The sequence below is a fragment of the Ornithodoros turicata genome, chromosome 2 (assembly GCF_037126465.1).
Source record: "Ornithodoros turicata isolate Travis chromosome 2, ASM3712646v1, whole genome shotgun sequence".
Taxonomy (NCBI): Eukaryota; Metazoa; Arthropoda; class Arachnida; order Ixodida; family Argasidae; genus Ornithodoros; species Ornithodoros turicata.
Window position 1 is genome coordinate 62,709,126 of NC_088202.1, and position 16,772 is coordinate 62,725,897.

The window sequence follows — 16,772 nt, forward strand, 5'->3', positions numbered from 1 at the left end:
GAAACGACCGACCCGAGTGACGCGCATGCGCATTAGTTCTAGGACGCGCGATTTCGTTGAAAGGATGTTTGGAACGTTTCGTTTCATTCCGCATTTACGACCGATTGGCATCGTGAAGCAAGATGGCGGCTGTTTGCAGCAGGTGGACGAGCTGAGTTAAGGCCCACATACAGCGCTTCGCTCTACGGTGGTAGGAGATAGCGCTCGAAAGCTAGTCCTATTTTTCCGCTTCCCGTTCTCACATACAACCGAGTACATGGGGCTGTCCTGCTCGGGTCATTGAAAACATCGTTGCGACGTGATGCACCGATGCTGTCATGATTGATTACTGTCCACGTCGGTATCCCAAGCACCATGGCGGATGACACTTTTGATGCTCTGATTGCCATGCATTGGCTGATGAAACCCGATCGTGACCATTTTCACGTCGTCGCCTTCCCGGCTTGCTGCTACGAGTGACCAAAAGCGAAATAAACCCCAGCTTCCGCGACGTCACCGCTGAAAAAAGCTCCCGATTCATTAACGCAGAATTAGCGCTCAAAATAGCGCTGGAAAAGTTGACGAGGGCTCTACTTTGACAAGCGCTGTTTTATAGCGGTTCCCAGCACTGAGAGGAGGAACACATAGCGGTGTTTTGTTTTATAGCGCTGTGTAGCAAATCGCTGTACGTGAGAACTGTCCTTTACAGTGCATGTTACAGTGGGATTGCCAGACACGTCGACTATTTAGAACAATGTGTATCCTCTGCAGGAAGTTGTTTGATGTAACGACGTTTTGAGTAGGGCATTTCGCACGCTTCAACGTCCAATCTTGCCGTGCTGCTTTGGCATTTGGTACAAGTACCAATACGGGTTCGTCCCATTTTCCACCAATATGGTGCGCATATTGGACCTGCTTCTCCAACGCCCAGCTAATATGGGCCCAATATTGTGTGGTGCCTGCTATAGTAATGGAGGTGAGCATTACAGGTCTCTGTGGAGTGCAATCGCCGGTAGAAAGAACAGTCGAATTAACAACCGACTCTGCAGTTGGTAGTTCGCTGTGGCGGGACTTCTCAGTTGGTTCATGTGGCATCGGAGAACCCTGCCATCCTGAGTAATACCTCTGTAGGACAACATTCCAGTAGGATGGATGACAGTCTGTAGCCGTAACTTTGCACATCCATATGTGGAAGCCTAGAAAAGTCCTTATGTCTCGTGTGGGAGCCTACTTCACTTCTGCCTCCTGACGTTCACTCATTAGATCTGGTTGCAGTCTGTGCAGACAAGTCTTCAACCTGCGTTGCATAAGTTCAGCTGGGGTAAAATCAGTTGATGGATTGGGAGTGGCCTGTTGCCTGCAAAAGGCGACGAGCAAGTCGTTGCTGCAAGCCTCCATGCAATATGTTTCATAGAGCCCTTTATGATTTGGACCATTCGTTCGACCAGTCCATTTCTTGCGGCATGATAGGGCACTACAAGAAGCGTTTCTCACAAAGTCCGCATGAAGACGAGACCATAGAGTGTGTGGAACCTCTCAGAGGTGTATCCGTGCACGTGGTAATGCATGCCTCGTGGATTGGCATTCGGTGCAACTGTTAACACGCTGTTCGATATCCTCGTCGATACTCGGCCGCCAGACGTACGACCGAGCAAGGGCTTTCATGTGTCCAACCTCTCGACCCTCTATGTTTTCCTACAAGAGGCAGTTGTTCTGAACGGATTGCTAATTTGGTTTTGACCAGAATGTCTCGAACGCACATGGACGTTTTTCATACCGTTATCCCTTTCACACCTAGTTGAGATCTCGGAATAGTTTGGGGTCGTGTGTCGTCATGGTTGCATTGTCCCGTGCATGAAGTGGAGGACTCACCAGCTCTTCTGTGAATAATACCTCAGCTGGAGGCGTAGCTCTTCATCGTTCACTGGAAGTGGCAAGCGGCTTAGATGATCTGTATTAGTAATTTTTTCCCCTGATCGATGAATAAGCTCAATCCCGCGATCGTTTAACATCTGAGTTCAAGGAAATATTATTGGTGCATTGGAGAGGATGTTGACCATGTGAATATTCCGAGGAGTGTTTGGTGGTCTATGACAATTGTAAATGCGCGCAGAAAAAGAAAATGATGAAACTGCTTTACTCTGGCTGTGATGAAAGAGCTTGACGTTCGATTTTTGCGTAACTATGTTCAGCAGTCGTCAAGGTGCGTGAAGAGAATGCAACTGGAGCTTCGCGTCCATCTGGCAGTAGCTGACTTAGTACAGTCCCTACACCGTGTGGTGATGCGTCGAACGTCAGGAATATGGAAGGTTTCTCGTCGAACGGTAAGCGTGCGCTATCTTACAAGAGAAATTAAAAGCATGAAATTAAAAAGCTGGAAAGCGTCGTCATGGATGCTTGTCCAGTCCCACTTCGCGTCTTTGTGGAGAAGACGGTGCAGCGGCCCTGCAATGGTAGCATTGCCTATTAGGAATACATTGTACAACTTGAATAAACGAAGAAAAGCTTGAAGCTCTTGCTTGCTTTTCATATGGCGGGCATCATGGATTTCTGTAGATTCTTCAGAGTGGGTGCCATTAACGTCGATGCGATATGCTAGAAATTCTACAGAGTCGACATGTAACAAGCAATCATTTTTTTCGGGCTCGTAGCATGGGGCAAGTTGACGTCGCACTCGTGTTGTAAGTTCGACCTTACTAGCAGTTTAAATCAAGACGTGATCGAAGAATAATTATAGTGCTACTTCCTGTAACTCTACCAGGAGTTCGTCGATTAAGTTCTGGAAAAGGCCTGCAGCCACGCTCACACTACACTTGACGCATCCCACCTTGAAGGCACCCAGATACGTTACATTGGCTTGCGCTTCTGCAGATTCATCGTCCACCCTTTGCTGAAGACAGGATGGTGCAAGATCTGTTTCTGCGTAGCAGCCATCACCGAACAAACTTGAGAAAATATAGCTGACGACCGGAATAGGGTACGAATGCGCACGCATCGCGGTGTTGATTGTAATCTTATATTATAATATCTTATCTTACCTTATTGTATAGTCACTATACAGTCTCACTTTTCTTAACGGTTTGGTTTTGGATTCGAATCTTTTTGATAACATTGTCGGCGATCGAGTGCAGCATCGATATTCAGACATGATACCAGAGGAACATTCTTGTCTTCAAGCGGATGGGCGGAACAGAAGGACCTAGTGGCAGCGTGAATAGGTCTCTCCAACGCCTTCTTGGAATTCTTTGAATACATGGAATTTTTTAAAGTCAATGAGAGTTTGCCGTATGGGGATAGCATGTGAGTGGTTGACACCCGTCAACTTGGAACCCAATGGCACGAACCATTTGTATGCGAGGGATGCCCAGTCTGTCTCTATCAGGGATAAGAAGACGCAGCCGACCTTTAAAGGGACATGAACGCAGCATGTTGTTGCAACTCCCTCTGGTTGGGTAGCGTGAAGACGGACTCCAACAAACTATGTAGGGAAACGAACACAGACGGCGGTAGGCAGAATACGGGGGAAGGCGACACAAATATTTACATCATTCGTACAGACTGGTGACGGACATACGTTCAAAGTACAGAAAGGCGATGGGCAACCGATGCTGATTGCTTTTAAAACCAACAAGGGCGAGAGTGTCCCGCTTACCTTCTGAGTTCCAGAAATACATCCCCTGCATTGCCCGCCCTCTTGACTGCGTCCCACTTTTACTCTCGACGGAGACCGCAGGTCCTTTTTCGGGATAAACCCCCGTTTCTTGGCTGCCCCTAAAATACTTCTCAATTAGGTCGTGTCGTCCCACGTTGCCAATTCTGGGAACTTGACCTTGAGTCTTAACCATGTACAACGTAACGGAATTCGCGCGTTCTGAAGTCGCGCGGCTGAATATAAAGTGGATGAATATGTATTGCCCTTAGGGGCCATAGGCGCTCGTATATACGTTCAGAAATAATTGAATAGCCGGATCCTGAGTCGACTTCCATCGGTCATTCAGACCCACCTAACCACATTGTGGGGCACTATTTCCGTGGAATAGACGTCCCTATCTCGCCCACAGTGATCATCTGGTCGTACTGGCAGTACCTGAGTCAGGTGCTTCTCGCTAGAGCCCTGCACGGGCCGGGGCCGACCCGGGTACCTCCGCCTGCAGGAATACCGTTCCAACGTTCAGCACCGCCCTTGCGAAAGCATGGGCCCAGTGGATGCTTTGAGCAGAGCCCGCTGCAACGCCGGTCGAAGGAATAGACGGAGTATAGATTTCGGCAACAGTCATAGAGATCGAAAACTGGCTGCGCACTGATAACCGTACTGACCGCCTCATATAGAAACTGAAAGAAGGTTTGAACTGCCTCGAGCGAACAAAAGACACACAGCGTAGCTAGAATTTTAAATAAAAAAACTGAAGCGGTTTTCGAAGGGAGAGTTCCAGTATGCGCATTTACATGAAGGCAACAAAAGTCAACTGCACGAGAGAAGTCGATCGCTCCTCTGCATGTAAGCCGGCATATATCGATTTAAAAGAGGGATCAACGCAACCAAAACAAGTCGCTAGGATGAGGTGGTTCAGACGACGGCTCTCGACTGCAACCTGTCAAGCAACTAGAACAACACACGTTTCCAGATGCGAAAATTGTCCGCAATCCTACACTGCGTCAACATACAGCATGTACCCACACAAATGTACCCGGACGCACCCTGCGTGGAAATCTACTCCCAATTGTTAGCTACTTGTATTTATTGTTGGTGGTGGTTCTGACCGTGTTATGAGCTCAGTTCGTATATATCTTGGTGGAGACGGTAACACCTCTGTTCTAGAGTAATTTCAGTAAAAATCACAGCCGCTAAAATAATATCATTTTAATAGACGGAGCATATGGTTCGTGGGAGCACATTTCTGTCCTTTAAATATGGAAACCAACCCGTGTGACCCCGGCTGACTGAGCACTCCTCAATGCCACACTGTGGCGGTGTGGCATTGAGGAGTGTTCAGTCACCCTCCCAGGTGTACGTCGCTCGCTGAGCGACCCCTGGGTTGCCAATTCCGAACGATGCGCAGTTATCCAGAGCTAACGAGCCGCAGACACGGCGAAACACGTGTCCTCTGGTGCTCTCGCATCGTTCCATGAGTATCTGTTTCTCTGCGTGCAGCCATAGAAGCCATCTTAATCTGTAATTTTGAATTTCAATCACGTCTAGTGTCATTTACTTGGTTCTTTAATGGCTTTTTTCCCCTCATTATAATTCACTGGCTTGCACTGTGGCATTGAGGAATGCTCAGTCCCCCTCCCAGGTGTATATCGCTCGCTGAGCGACCCCTGGTTTGCCAATTCCGAACGATGCGCAGCTACCGAGAGCTGACGTGTCGCAAACACGGCGAAACACGTGTCCTCTGGTGCTGTCGCATCGTTCCATGAGTATCTGTTTCTCTGCGTGCTGCCACAGAAGCCATCTTAATCTGTAATTTTGAATTTCAAAAACGTCTAGTGTCATTTACTTGTTTCTTTAATGGCTTTTCTTCCCTCATATATATATATATATATATATATGTATATATATTATTTTTTCTTACGGTCGGGAGGGCACGCGGCATTGTCGCATAGTGCACAACGTGAAAATGGATGTGACATTGTGAATAGAGAACACTAAATCAAACTAGCAGTTATGCCCTCCCGTGGAAAGTCTCACCTTGCAGAGTTCATCTTTGCCTGCAGCCACGTTGTAAGATGTGGTGAACATCACATTTGCAGTTCCTTTACCTCGTGCTGTTAGAAACACGTCTGCCCCAGGACGATGCGGGACCTAGGATGAAGAACAAAAAAAGGAAGGAAGAAAGAAAAAGAAAATATATATAGCCCAAACTCGGTTATTACGTTGGAAACCACTTCTGTTTCGGTCATACTGGGAAGTTAAAAAGAGAACGGGTCTTCTAGGCTCACGACAGAAATTGTTGCAGTCACTATTGTGGGCCAGCCAGAGAAAATTGCGGTTATGGCAAGATGTAATCATGCCAGTTATCTTAAGTACGGTACCTCTCCCTGCATGATTACCGTCGACCAGAAATTAATTAGTAATTTCTTGGTTTTACATTGCGAGAAAATTATTATCTTTACTATCACTTATCAGGAAATTAAATTTCAAAGCCGTTCACAGCAATCCCCGCTGTTGTTCATTCCTATGCCTCTTTCAGAATCCTGTTGAGGTTAGGTAAAGCAATCACACATCGACAACCCCACACGTGTGGCTGTTCGCGCAGTGCCTTGCGCGCTGCGAGACAGAGTTTTCCAATGAAACTGGGTATGTAATTTGGTATATACCTGGATACGATTGGCTATATGGCTGTTGTCTCGTTTAATCCTGATGGTCTGATTGAAGTTCCTGTCGGAACTGAGGGTAATATCGCACGTGATGTCCATCAGGTCTTCCTTGCTGTATATGGCGTACTTGGCAAGAGCCTGGAGGCCGACTACGGTGTCCTGTGATTATGGGGATATCATTATTCATAATGGTTAATAACAGTAGTGCCTTTGCAAAGCTAGATGTAGTACGTTAGTGCGCGCTCCAAGAACGTTTGCTCTTCCTGCACGTATCCCTGCCCAACGAATGCAAAATTATCGAACCTGTGTCGAGCTGGAGGAACCGGTTGGGCGAAATCGCTTGTTCATCCAGTTGACAAAGCTTTCGATATAATCCCGATCGCTTCCCTCATTGACTAAACTCATAAGCGCGTATGCCGTTGCCTCAATAGTAAGCGACTGCGTTGGTGCAGGAATGTGTCGCATGTTGGTTCCTGCAAGAAAATCACACGTATCAGTATAACTGTCCAGAAATATAGATAAGTGCTTCAAGTGCACCAAACGAAATACGAACTTAGGTTTAGCGGTCTTTGTGGTAACGTTTTTCGGAGAGAAAAGGGGATCCAATCTATCCTTCATTGTTACTGATAGCAAGTTATACCGTACTTTTCGTTCCTTGTCTTTGATTTTCATGGAAGAACCGCAACCTACTCACACTGACTTCGTATTAAATAACTGCAAAATAAGGTAGGCTCCTCCTGTCACATGAGGCCGTCGTAGAATGGCACGACGCAGAGGCGGAGAGTTTTCATTTTCCCGGAGGGGGCAAGGGCGCACCGCGAAGTAAGTACTCTGGCGGGGGCGGGGGGGATATGTTTATTAAGAAAAAAAAAGAAAGGAAAGGTAAGCCAGATGGATGTCGGCTTGTTATTCCAAAAAAAAAGTGAAAGGGGGAAGTCAAAAGAGGCAAAGAAAATATTAAAAAAAAACAAAAAGGAGTGTAAAGGAAAAGGAAAATGAAGAACACAAAACTAAAGCTGAAGAATCACACACTCTGGCGGGATCCTATGATGTACTATGCAGAACTGGTATAGAAATAAGAGGAAGGAAGAACAGAAAAACAAAACAAAAGAAAAAACAGAGAGAACGTAAACAGTGAACATGTGCACAACTGAAGGCATTACGCCTTTGAAAACTGAGTGCAAAAAGAACAAAATGTATTAAATCCTCGATGTTTGACCCGAAATGCGCGCAATATAATGAATATGGTCAATGAAATGGAGCAGCGGGAGTTGAACCCGCTCCCAACGAATATGAAGATTCCGAAGATCCTACCGTTACACCTCACTGGCAGCTGCTCGTACCTTTTCGACTGCTGATCTGATTGCTTTGGGCGAAATTCAGGCTATGTGTTGTGTCATCCTCTGTGTTTCTTCGCCTCACCTTCTACTGTGATAATGAGTATGGTGGGCGGATACATATTTTACAAATTGCAAGATTCATTTTTGGTTTGTGCCTCTTCGCTCTTTTGACCCGGGCGCGCCGAGCCCCAAAGGTTGGTGTCAGCCTCTTAGCGGGACTTCCCGGGGGAGGCGGCGCCCCCCCTAGTTCATGTTCCGGGGGGGGGGGGGGGGGCAAGGGCCCCCGCGCACCCCCGCAGTCGGCGCCTATGGCACGACGACACCACAATGGTGTCTCGTTAACAACAACTGTGAACCGATGTCACATCTTGTACAATGCTATAAGAGCGCTCTTCATTGCAGTATCCGCAAATATGATCATCGGTTTTCAGCGCACTGTCGCTGTGCGTATGTGTCGTGAAACAAACGCTATGTATGCGCGTAAATCAATACAGGATTTCTCGGTTGTAATCAGAAATCGGCGCCAATTAACTCATGTCCGCTTAGAATTTTCACGTTAGGGCTAAAAGCTTTCGGGCTAAAAGCTGAAGGGTGAGAGCAGATGGATATCACGGCATAAAATAGGGGGTTAATAAACTTTAAAAAATAAACTTTAGCGAAATGTGCGAAATACGATGTGAGATATACTGATAGGGCGGAAATATTTCTCAGGTGGGGGAAGTAGTTCAAAAATGGACCACTGTGGCCTCGCTGGCGATCACGATCACACGCGTGCAAAATATTTCACTTGATCAAATTTTTTGACAACTGCTTTTCTCTTTCTGGTTGGGATACGTCCTACCTGACCCGCTTTCTCTTCTTCTGTAGAACAGCGTATGTTGTGATTGAGAAAAGGGTTTGAGAGAGAGAGAGAAAAAAAAAGGTGCATATCCTTGGTTTGCGTCGTCTATGCCCATCAATATGGCTGTGGACTCCCCTCCCTAAGACAAAGCTCGTAAGACAAAAACAACCACCGTGCGAGACCACTTTAATGCGCTCTCGTTAGATACATCTATCGCTGTCACTTCGCACGTGGCTGCGAAAAGGCGTGAATTTGTGTATGTGTGTGTGTGTGTGTGTGTCGCTCTTTCCCCAGCGGTCTTGATTCTACATATTACACAGACTGCTGGAACACTTCGAGCAATGTCTTGCACGATGTTATTGTAACGTCATTTATATGGAATGCAAACTTGTTGTTACTGTTGCTGATATGCGGGAACGAGGGAACGATTAACACAGCTTGAATATCGTGTAGCTCAAGTGCGCGCGCAACGGTGTTGCTTTCTTCGGAAATGACGTAGGCTACTTAACTTCAAAGATTCCTCGTACCAAAAAGACATCAATAAACATAGAAGTCTACATATGATTACCTTCTGCGTAACTGGCGACGTTCTTTAGATACTGCAACACTTTAGACCTCGAAGGGTTGTTTCCCACGGCGAAGGCGTACGCAGCAAGTGCCAGTGTGTACTCCTCAGATGATGGCCTTAGATTTCTGTCCAGGTACGCGGCTGCTCGCGCGTTTGAGACGTTTAATTTATCTACCTGCAACGCAGGTTTTAACAAGAACATGTTCAGTTCAATGCGTAGTTCTTGAATACAATTTGCAATAAGTAAAGTGAATTAGAAATGACTTCTCAGCAACTCTGGTGGTACGATTTGGTAGCATCATGGTAGCCGAAATGTAAAAGTTCCGTCACATGTTTCCTAATTGTTGATGAGTTGTGAAGATGCGTGTTGCTCGGGTGGAACAATGGAAGACTACTAAAGTGCTATGAGAGAACCGTCAACGTTATATAGCTAAAATCATGGTGACCTCAGTTATGTTGGCGGCACCTACATCGAACTATGAACAATGCTCTGTGGTGGTAGAGAACATGGAAGACTACCATGTAAAGTGACCCGTGCTGTACACTGGTACAGGTTGGGACAAAAGTTTACGGAACACGCAAGCGACGTACTTTTTCTTCCGTGCGACACGCTAGCGGCTTCCGGAAGCCGGTGTGTTCACTGTTTCGGAATGGATGGAAGGATGCGCCGTTAGCGGCGCAGAATGGTAGTTCCGGTGTCGCTTGGGTATGCCTGGGAAGTGGAAGCTACAGCTGTGTGTCGCCAACAATGCACCCTTCTATCCCTCCGAAACGGTGAATTCACCCGCTTCCGGCGGCCGCTAGGATGTCACACCGAAGAAAAAGTACGCTGCTCGCGTGTTCCGTAAACTTTTGTCCCACCCTGTATCAGACCAACGGAACGTAGAAGGATGCTAGTTATGCAGGTGAACCCCTTGGCGTCAAACAATCTGCTACAAAATTATGAAGCCATGTTCAACGAGCGGAAATGGGTCTGGATTCGACACACAGGTGACTCCGTTGGTAGTCGTCTGTTAGGAACATCTTGTGGCTTTTTGAGCCGCGACCAGTAGCTTTGTGGTGAGCTGCCGTCCGGATAAGTGACTCAGGCAAATGCTCCATCAACCTACTCTTGCTGCAACAACCCAGTGGACTCCGATCCTCGCGGCTACCACACGGCTTCGTCTGCTGGCATGTTATGCACTGTCCAGTAAGCTGTCATAAGTGCCGAATAAATATATACTATGCACGGCGCCCCTTTTCATGGCAAGGCGAGAGCAATGAGTCTAGCAAACAGGAGGGTGCCGAGTTACCATTTGTCACATTATATATGACATATCTAATCTGATACAGTTCTTTCTCATGCTCTTGAATGTCCCATTTTGTTTCGCAAACAACTATGTCTTTTGTACACAGCGCGTTCCTTGACATTCTAACTACGACAGATTACGACGATTAACTACGATTTTTTTTTTTTTTTTGGTAACTGCTTCATTACGGAAGTAACCTCGCACGGGTAGACTCGTCCTGAGGAACTCACATCCCAGATATGCGTATTATACGTAGTTTTTCATATAGTCGAAGGCTTGTAAGAGAAGCCTTCGTGTGGCTGGACGTATGGAAGTTGGCAACAATAGAACAAAATAAAAATATTGAAAGTAGGCAACAGCAATAACTCGAAATTCCTTCGAGGCCGAAGCTTTGGTGCGTTATGCAAACGGCACTCAGAAGGCTGCCTATTCTTCTTGGAAGCGTTGGCTTTGAGGAAAGTATGAAGAACCATTATGCGATTCGTTTGATCTTTTTACCACCTACTAGCTACTTATTGATGACAAGATGTGTGAAAGCTTATGATTCGATTTGCTCAACTCAATCCGTCGACAGCAAGCATGCGGACAAGTTTGAGGATTGGATTCGCGGGTATCTCCAACAAAATACTGTTATTGCAGAAATTCTTATTGTGTTCGACACATTGTGAAGGAACAATCTTTAGATGCGCGCATGCGCTATGTGTATTAGATTTAGGCCTCAATGCCCACCATCTCAAGGTCAATACAATGTGAAATAATATACAGGGTGTCTTTTTTTTAGGCGATACAGATTTTTCATAAAAAACTATAAGGGCTATTGACATGCTGTTTTCACTTCTATCATCTCTGGGCCGGCGGACGTTCTTGGCCATATGTTTCTCGACCGTCAAATGACTAATTACATATTAATCGTTAATTAACTTTTTAATTATAAAAGCTACGTTGTCCCAATGAGCACATCCGTTCCTTTCGGTGACCTGATATCGTAGCCGTTTTCAGAACGAAAATCCGTTCGGTAGATCGTCCGCAAAAAATTAGTGAAGGGATACCATTTTTTTCTTTATTTTGTTCATTGCACATCTTCGGAGACGCGTCTTTCCTTCACCTCGAATGTGAGATGGTGAAGGAGCCTCATGCGTCGAAGATGCCGCCACATTGCCGCCTCATCCGTCGAAGATGAGCTTTAACTTGCGGAAACAAAACAAAAACACAAATATCGGGTGACGCTATCGGAACTGCCCCTTTCTTGTGTTGCATTTTCTATTAATCTTTTTCCAGGATGCAAGAGGCGACAGTGTGCTCTTTCACCCTCTCACACTGAAGGCAAAGGAAAGACGGGTCTCCGAAGATGCGCAATGAATAAAATAAAGAAAAAACTGGTGTTCCTTCACGATTTTTTTGCGGACGATCTACCGAACCGATTTTTGTTCTGAAAACTGCTACGTAATGAGGTCACCGAAAGGAACAGATGTTCTCATTGGGACAACTTCGTAGCTTTTATAATTAAAAAGTTAATTAACGATTTTTGGTAATTAATCATTTGACGATCGAGCAACATATAGCCAAGAACGTATGCCGACTCAGAGATGATAGAAGTGAAAACAGCATGTCTATAACCCTTATATAGTTTTTTTCAATGAAAAATCTGTATCGCCTAAAAAAACACACCCTGTATATTGGCTGGCTCTAAGTAATGGTATACTTTGTGCTGCATGTTGGCTATGTGAGGGAATATTGCACCGTCTTTGCAGAGACATTGCAGATTGAGGACAACTAAACGGATACACACAACTGTCCCCAAATCATATACCATTATGTCCACAGACCAGGCAACAAATTCATGAATTCATTCAACAGCTTTCCATTCAGGGTGCATGAACTCTGTTAAGTACATGTCAATCTCTATGGAAAACAAATCCTACCTGTACTCCGTCGTTAATGCATTCTGAAAACGCCATCATGACGAAAGCGGTCATGGGGACTGCAGCTTTCACTCCTCCCTGTAGCAAAAAATAGACAATGCTCCAGAGAAATGTGCCACAATACAAGGGCAAACACATTAGTCGTCACAATCAACCCATACTCAATGAGCATCTGGGATGTTGCGTGTGGTATGCAGGTGATCTCCTAGCGCTCTGCGAGGTAGAGAGCGTTAGTGAACCGTACTGCGATCTTTAGCCACACAGGCACGATAGAACGTTGAAAAAAAAAAAAAAAAAGACACACCTTGGGGTGCGTGTATATAGGGACGCACCTGAAAATGCCGATATAGCGTCGCAGTCCCGCTACCTCTGATACCGTCTCCTGAGATAATGTTCTTCTTTACAAGCTTGTGGCATATAATTTTGTGCACATTTTTGTAATTTTAATTGGTGCAAAAATATAGGGACACTATGAGCTTCAAATACATTTCAAATGCATGGATTTTGCAACACATATGCAGAAATTATATTATATCACTCAATAATTCATGGGGTGCTATTGACAGTAATAACGTCGAGGAGACGCTGTTGAACACTCTGAATTAGCCCAAGCAGCACGCCAATATTGGTCCAATTTTGCACCCATGTGGGCTGCCAGAATCAACAATATTGGTCCAATATGGGCTGCCAATATGGGACCAATAGTGCAACCAGGCTCCGTATTGGACCAATATGGGCTTCCTATACTGGCAAGCCCATTTTGCCCATATCGCGCCAATATTTCAGTGATGACGCTAACGGTGATTCCGGTGATAAAGCATTATCCGGTATGGTATGCACCAGTGATATTACTTCTCTCTTCTTTTTGCTTTTTCATTGCTGCAGATCTTCTTATTTATCCACGTTGCATAGCGTTACAAAAACAACACTGCATCGCACCAAAAACGAACATAAATAATTTTGCTCCGATTCGAATTTTGAAAGTTTACGAATCATTTGCGCAAAAAAAAAGTTGTACTGCCAGATATACTACCACTTACTGTTTTCAACAATGCTGCGTCACTTAACATAGCCCTCAAAATGTGAAACCGCGACTGGGACGCGGTACCGTCACTTTGAGAAGTGTTCCTCTATTCATGCATACACCGGGCTGAATACTTTCGTGTTGAAAACAATTAAACGCGACCATATAAAAAGTACGCGATATACTTCGGGGGAACACCATAAAAATTAGATGTGTTGTAACCGAGGTAGTTTGCGAACAAGGGCTTAAAGGTGAGCAGAGCGACCGCGAAGCTCTGAAGGTTACTGTGTCATGAAATATGATGTGACGGTTATAAACCGTACTTAGCTTGTGAAGAGGGCATACAACGTGCGCACAAAAAGTAGACTCCCCATGGGCAAGCATCATATATGGCACTTGTGGCATCTGTCAAAACCGTTACATCTAAATACATTTTTAATAATAATAATTCGTGGCTTTACATTTTAAATACGTCTAGAAATTTCGCAATGCGTGTTTCTACTGAGCATGATCTGCTGGACATGACTTTCCTTCTTTGGATGCTGGGCACTTTTAAGTTATTTGCAAGTCTATAGCAGCGAATGATTTTCAGTCAGTATTTTAACCTTGCAAGTGCGGTCTGACCACGGGAGGAAGCGAGCTCGCGTAATGTCCCTTTCGGGTCAGGTGAGGCACATGCACAGATATACGTGTGCCTCACTGCAGTGCTGCTGGGTCATATAAGCAGCAGCCCGTTAAGGACTACATGTTGCTGGTTTCAAAAGCGCATGACCCTGGTTCATGTCCTGCTCGCCGCAGCAGAAAAACTTTAGACGGAAACAAAGTGGGTCGCCCGGGGAGCTTGATCGCTTACGCGTCTAACGAACTAACAATGGGTGGGCACTCGACAGCAAGAGTTGGATACATGATGGGGGCGTCATCCGTCACTTGCGTGTCTCAACAAATGTCCCGCTGTTCGTTAGTCCGTTAGACGTGCACGTCATTCCTGAGGATTCAAGCGGAAGTCTTACTGGTCCAGTAAAGTCAGTTCATAGTAAAAACATCTACTACGTTAAAATATACAGTGTGCGAAAAGCATACAGGGACGAACCGGCTCGTTTAGAGCCAAAGTGGGCTAAGAATATACAACAGACTGGTCAGTGCTCTGCGATTCAGCACCGCTCATGTCTTACCAGCATTTCGGTGTGGACGACAGGCGAGTCTTCCACAAAGCTCCCGTCCACATTTTGCTTGCTGATGAGGAAGGCAAGCGCGCTGGTGACAGCATGCTCGTCGACTCTTATCCATTTCCTCGCTTCGCATAGATTCTTGACTACAAATGCTGTAAGCCTAGAACGGCACAATATGCAACAAATATGATAATCTGAATTACGTCTACAGCAGACAACTTTTACCTTGGACAACAATAATTATTTATCTCAAAAGAAGGCGAGTAAGATCAGCAAAGGATGGTTTCATATGTACTGGGTTAAGAACATGCAGTTCAGAGCTCCAAGTGTATACTTTTGTCTATTGTCTGTTGTTGTGTGTACTGCAGTCACCCGCATTTAATTGACAATTAATTGATTTCGTGTTGATCGCATATATTTCGTATTAGCATTCTTTGACTTCTTCTTTTACGCCGAGTAACATATTATCCATAATATCTTTACATCATTCCTAGTATGAAGGGTGAATATGCAGCAAACTGAATTTCACGATATGCTCATATGTACTTTTCATAAGTGACCCTATTATATCTGACACAAATTTTTTCGTATTTTCTTTGCTCTTTTTGCGTATTTATGCTCTCCTTAAAGTTGCCAATAAAAGGTTTTTTTATTCATGTGCGTGCATAAAATAAAGAACTGACATAACAGTATGTAAACGTTCATGAATTATGCATCCCAAGTTTGAACGGGCAAAAATCAAAGACACCATGACAGGGACCACCGAGCCCCAGTGTCAATCTTCATTATCACACTCGACACCGATAGTGGAGCTCGTGTGGGGGGCTGTATCTATGTATTTGGCTGCTATAAGTGAGGAATCGTATCAACGGGTCCACATTGTTGTACTTGTGGAATGAATGGGTGCGTTAAGTAGCCGCCCCTCTTTTGTCGCCCTTACGAAAATGTACATTGACTCGTTATTTTGGGTCTCTGTACTATATTAACGTTCTACTGCATTTCTCAGTTTATTGACTTCTGTAAATAGCAGCTCTATGCCGTTCTTATTGATTTTCTATGTATGCACGTACTATTGTATGTACATGGCCATACAAATTCTATTGACCCCCATTCCATACTGACCACCATGTATGTATTGAGAAGTGTCAATAGATATCATACTATAGAAACTCGAAACAAAAACGCTAAAAAGCGGGTTTGGCAGCTGCCATTCGCTATATCGTGGCACGGCGTACGTCGTGTGTGTTATGCAAAACACAAAGCTACAGGTATATAGTTACTCTTACTTTGCTTTATTGCATGTTATGCAGCGTAGCCGCGGATCACTTTCAGGACGTACCCTCCACATGGGAGTAAGACATTTCTGGATTGCTTTGAACCTCGGCCACAACACATTTTCGCTTCTGTTTATCTTTGTTCGTTTCTTGCAGTCCGAGGTGCGGAGTAATGCATTGCTGCCATTTACAGGTAATGCATTGCATTTGGTAATGAGTAATGGTAATGCATTGAAATTTGCGAACCGGCAATGAGCAATGGTAATGCATCATATTTTGACCGAATAATGCGTCAAGGCATTACTCATTGCTGGACTTCAGGCACTGTCTAAAGGAGCAGTTCAAAATTATGTCGTGTCGAGGCACGGAAAATCCCAGATTTTCCAAATCCGTCTTTCACAGTACCCCGAGGAGAACCAAGCGCGTGGTATTTCCCAATAGGCCAGCACGCGTCCAGGTGGTGTCATAACCCTTTTTCTCCACTAACGCTTTTCTGATCTTAGGCGTCCGTGCGCCATTAGAACTCCATTCATCATCGTAATTTAACGCTTTCCCGTCAAACGAGAATTAATATTTAAAAAATAAACAAATAAAAGAATTAGCCGCTACACCTGTAACAAGTGACAAGTGACAAGTGATTGGCTGTTTTTGCCTCGTACCGAGCCCCAACTACCTCTACGATGCAATAAGCCCTATTATAGGAATTGTCTGCCCTGCAACAAATCCTACATATACTTTATGCATATTGCATGCATGCACAAATACACTTGTGCCAATTTGGGCAATATTATCCTGACTGATAACGCAGGGCCTTATTAGACACTTCTCGGAGAATCTAATGCGAGAGCAATAGCATTACTTGATTAAAGCAGTGACATTACTAATGCAATACTAAGGGCAATAATGTAATGAGTAATGTAGAGTATTACTTCTGAAAAAGTAATGAGTAATGGCAATACATCGCAAAATAAAAGTAATTTCCCTCCCTCTGCTGGCAGTTCCCATCACGAACAATGAGCGCGGCAGTTTAGGCAGCTTAAAAAGTAAA

The 16,772-nt window shown here is 44.9% G+C and overlaps 1 protein-coding gene across 1 annotated transcript in view; it reads right to left on the reverse strand.

Moving 5' to 3' along the window:
* The window catches only part of LOC135385488 (A.superbus venom factor 1-like), a 134,661-nt gene that overhangs the window by 40,758 nt on the left and 77,131 nt on the right, over positions 1-16,772 (reverse strand). The window contains exons 25-30 of the mRNA XM_064614826.1: positions 14,454-14,610; positions 12,258-12,335; positions 9,047-9,221; positions 6,601-6,770; positions 6,298-6,456; positions 5,669-5,782 (exon numbers count right to left, since the gene is read on the reverse strand). Of these exons, the coding sequence (XP_064470896.1) occupies positions 5,669-5,782; positions 6,298-6,456; positions 6,601-6,770; positions 9,047-9,221; positions 12,258-12,335; positions 14,454-14,610 (853 nt within the window). The remainder of the gene's footprint in view (positions 1-5,668; positions 5,783-6,297; positions 6,457-6,600; positions 6,771-9,046; positions 9,222-12,257; positions 12,336-14,453; positions 14,611-16,772) is intronic.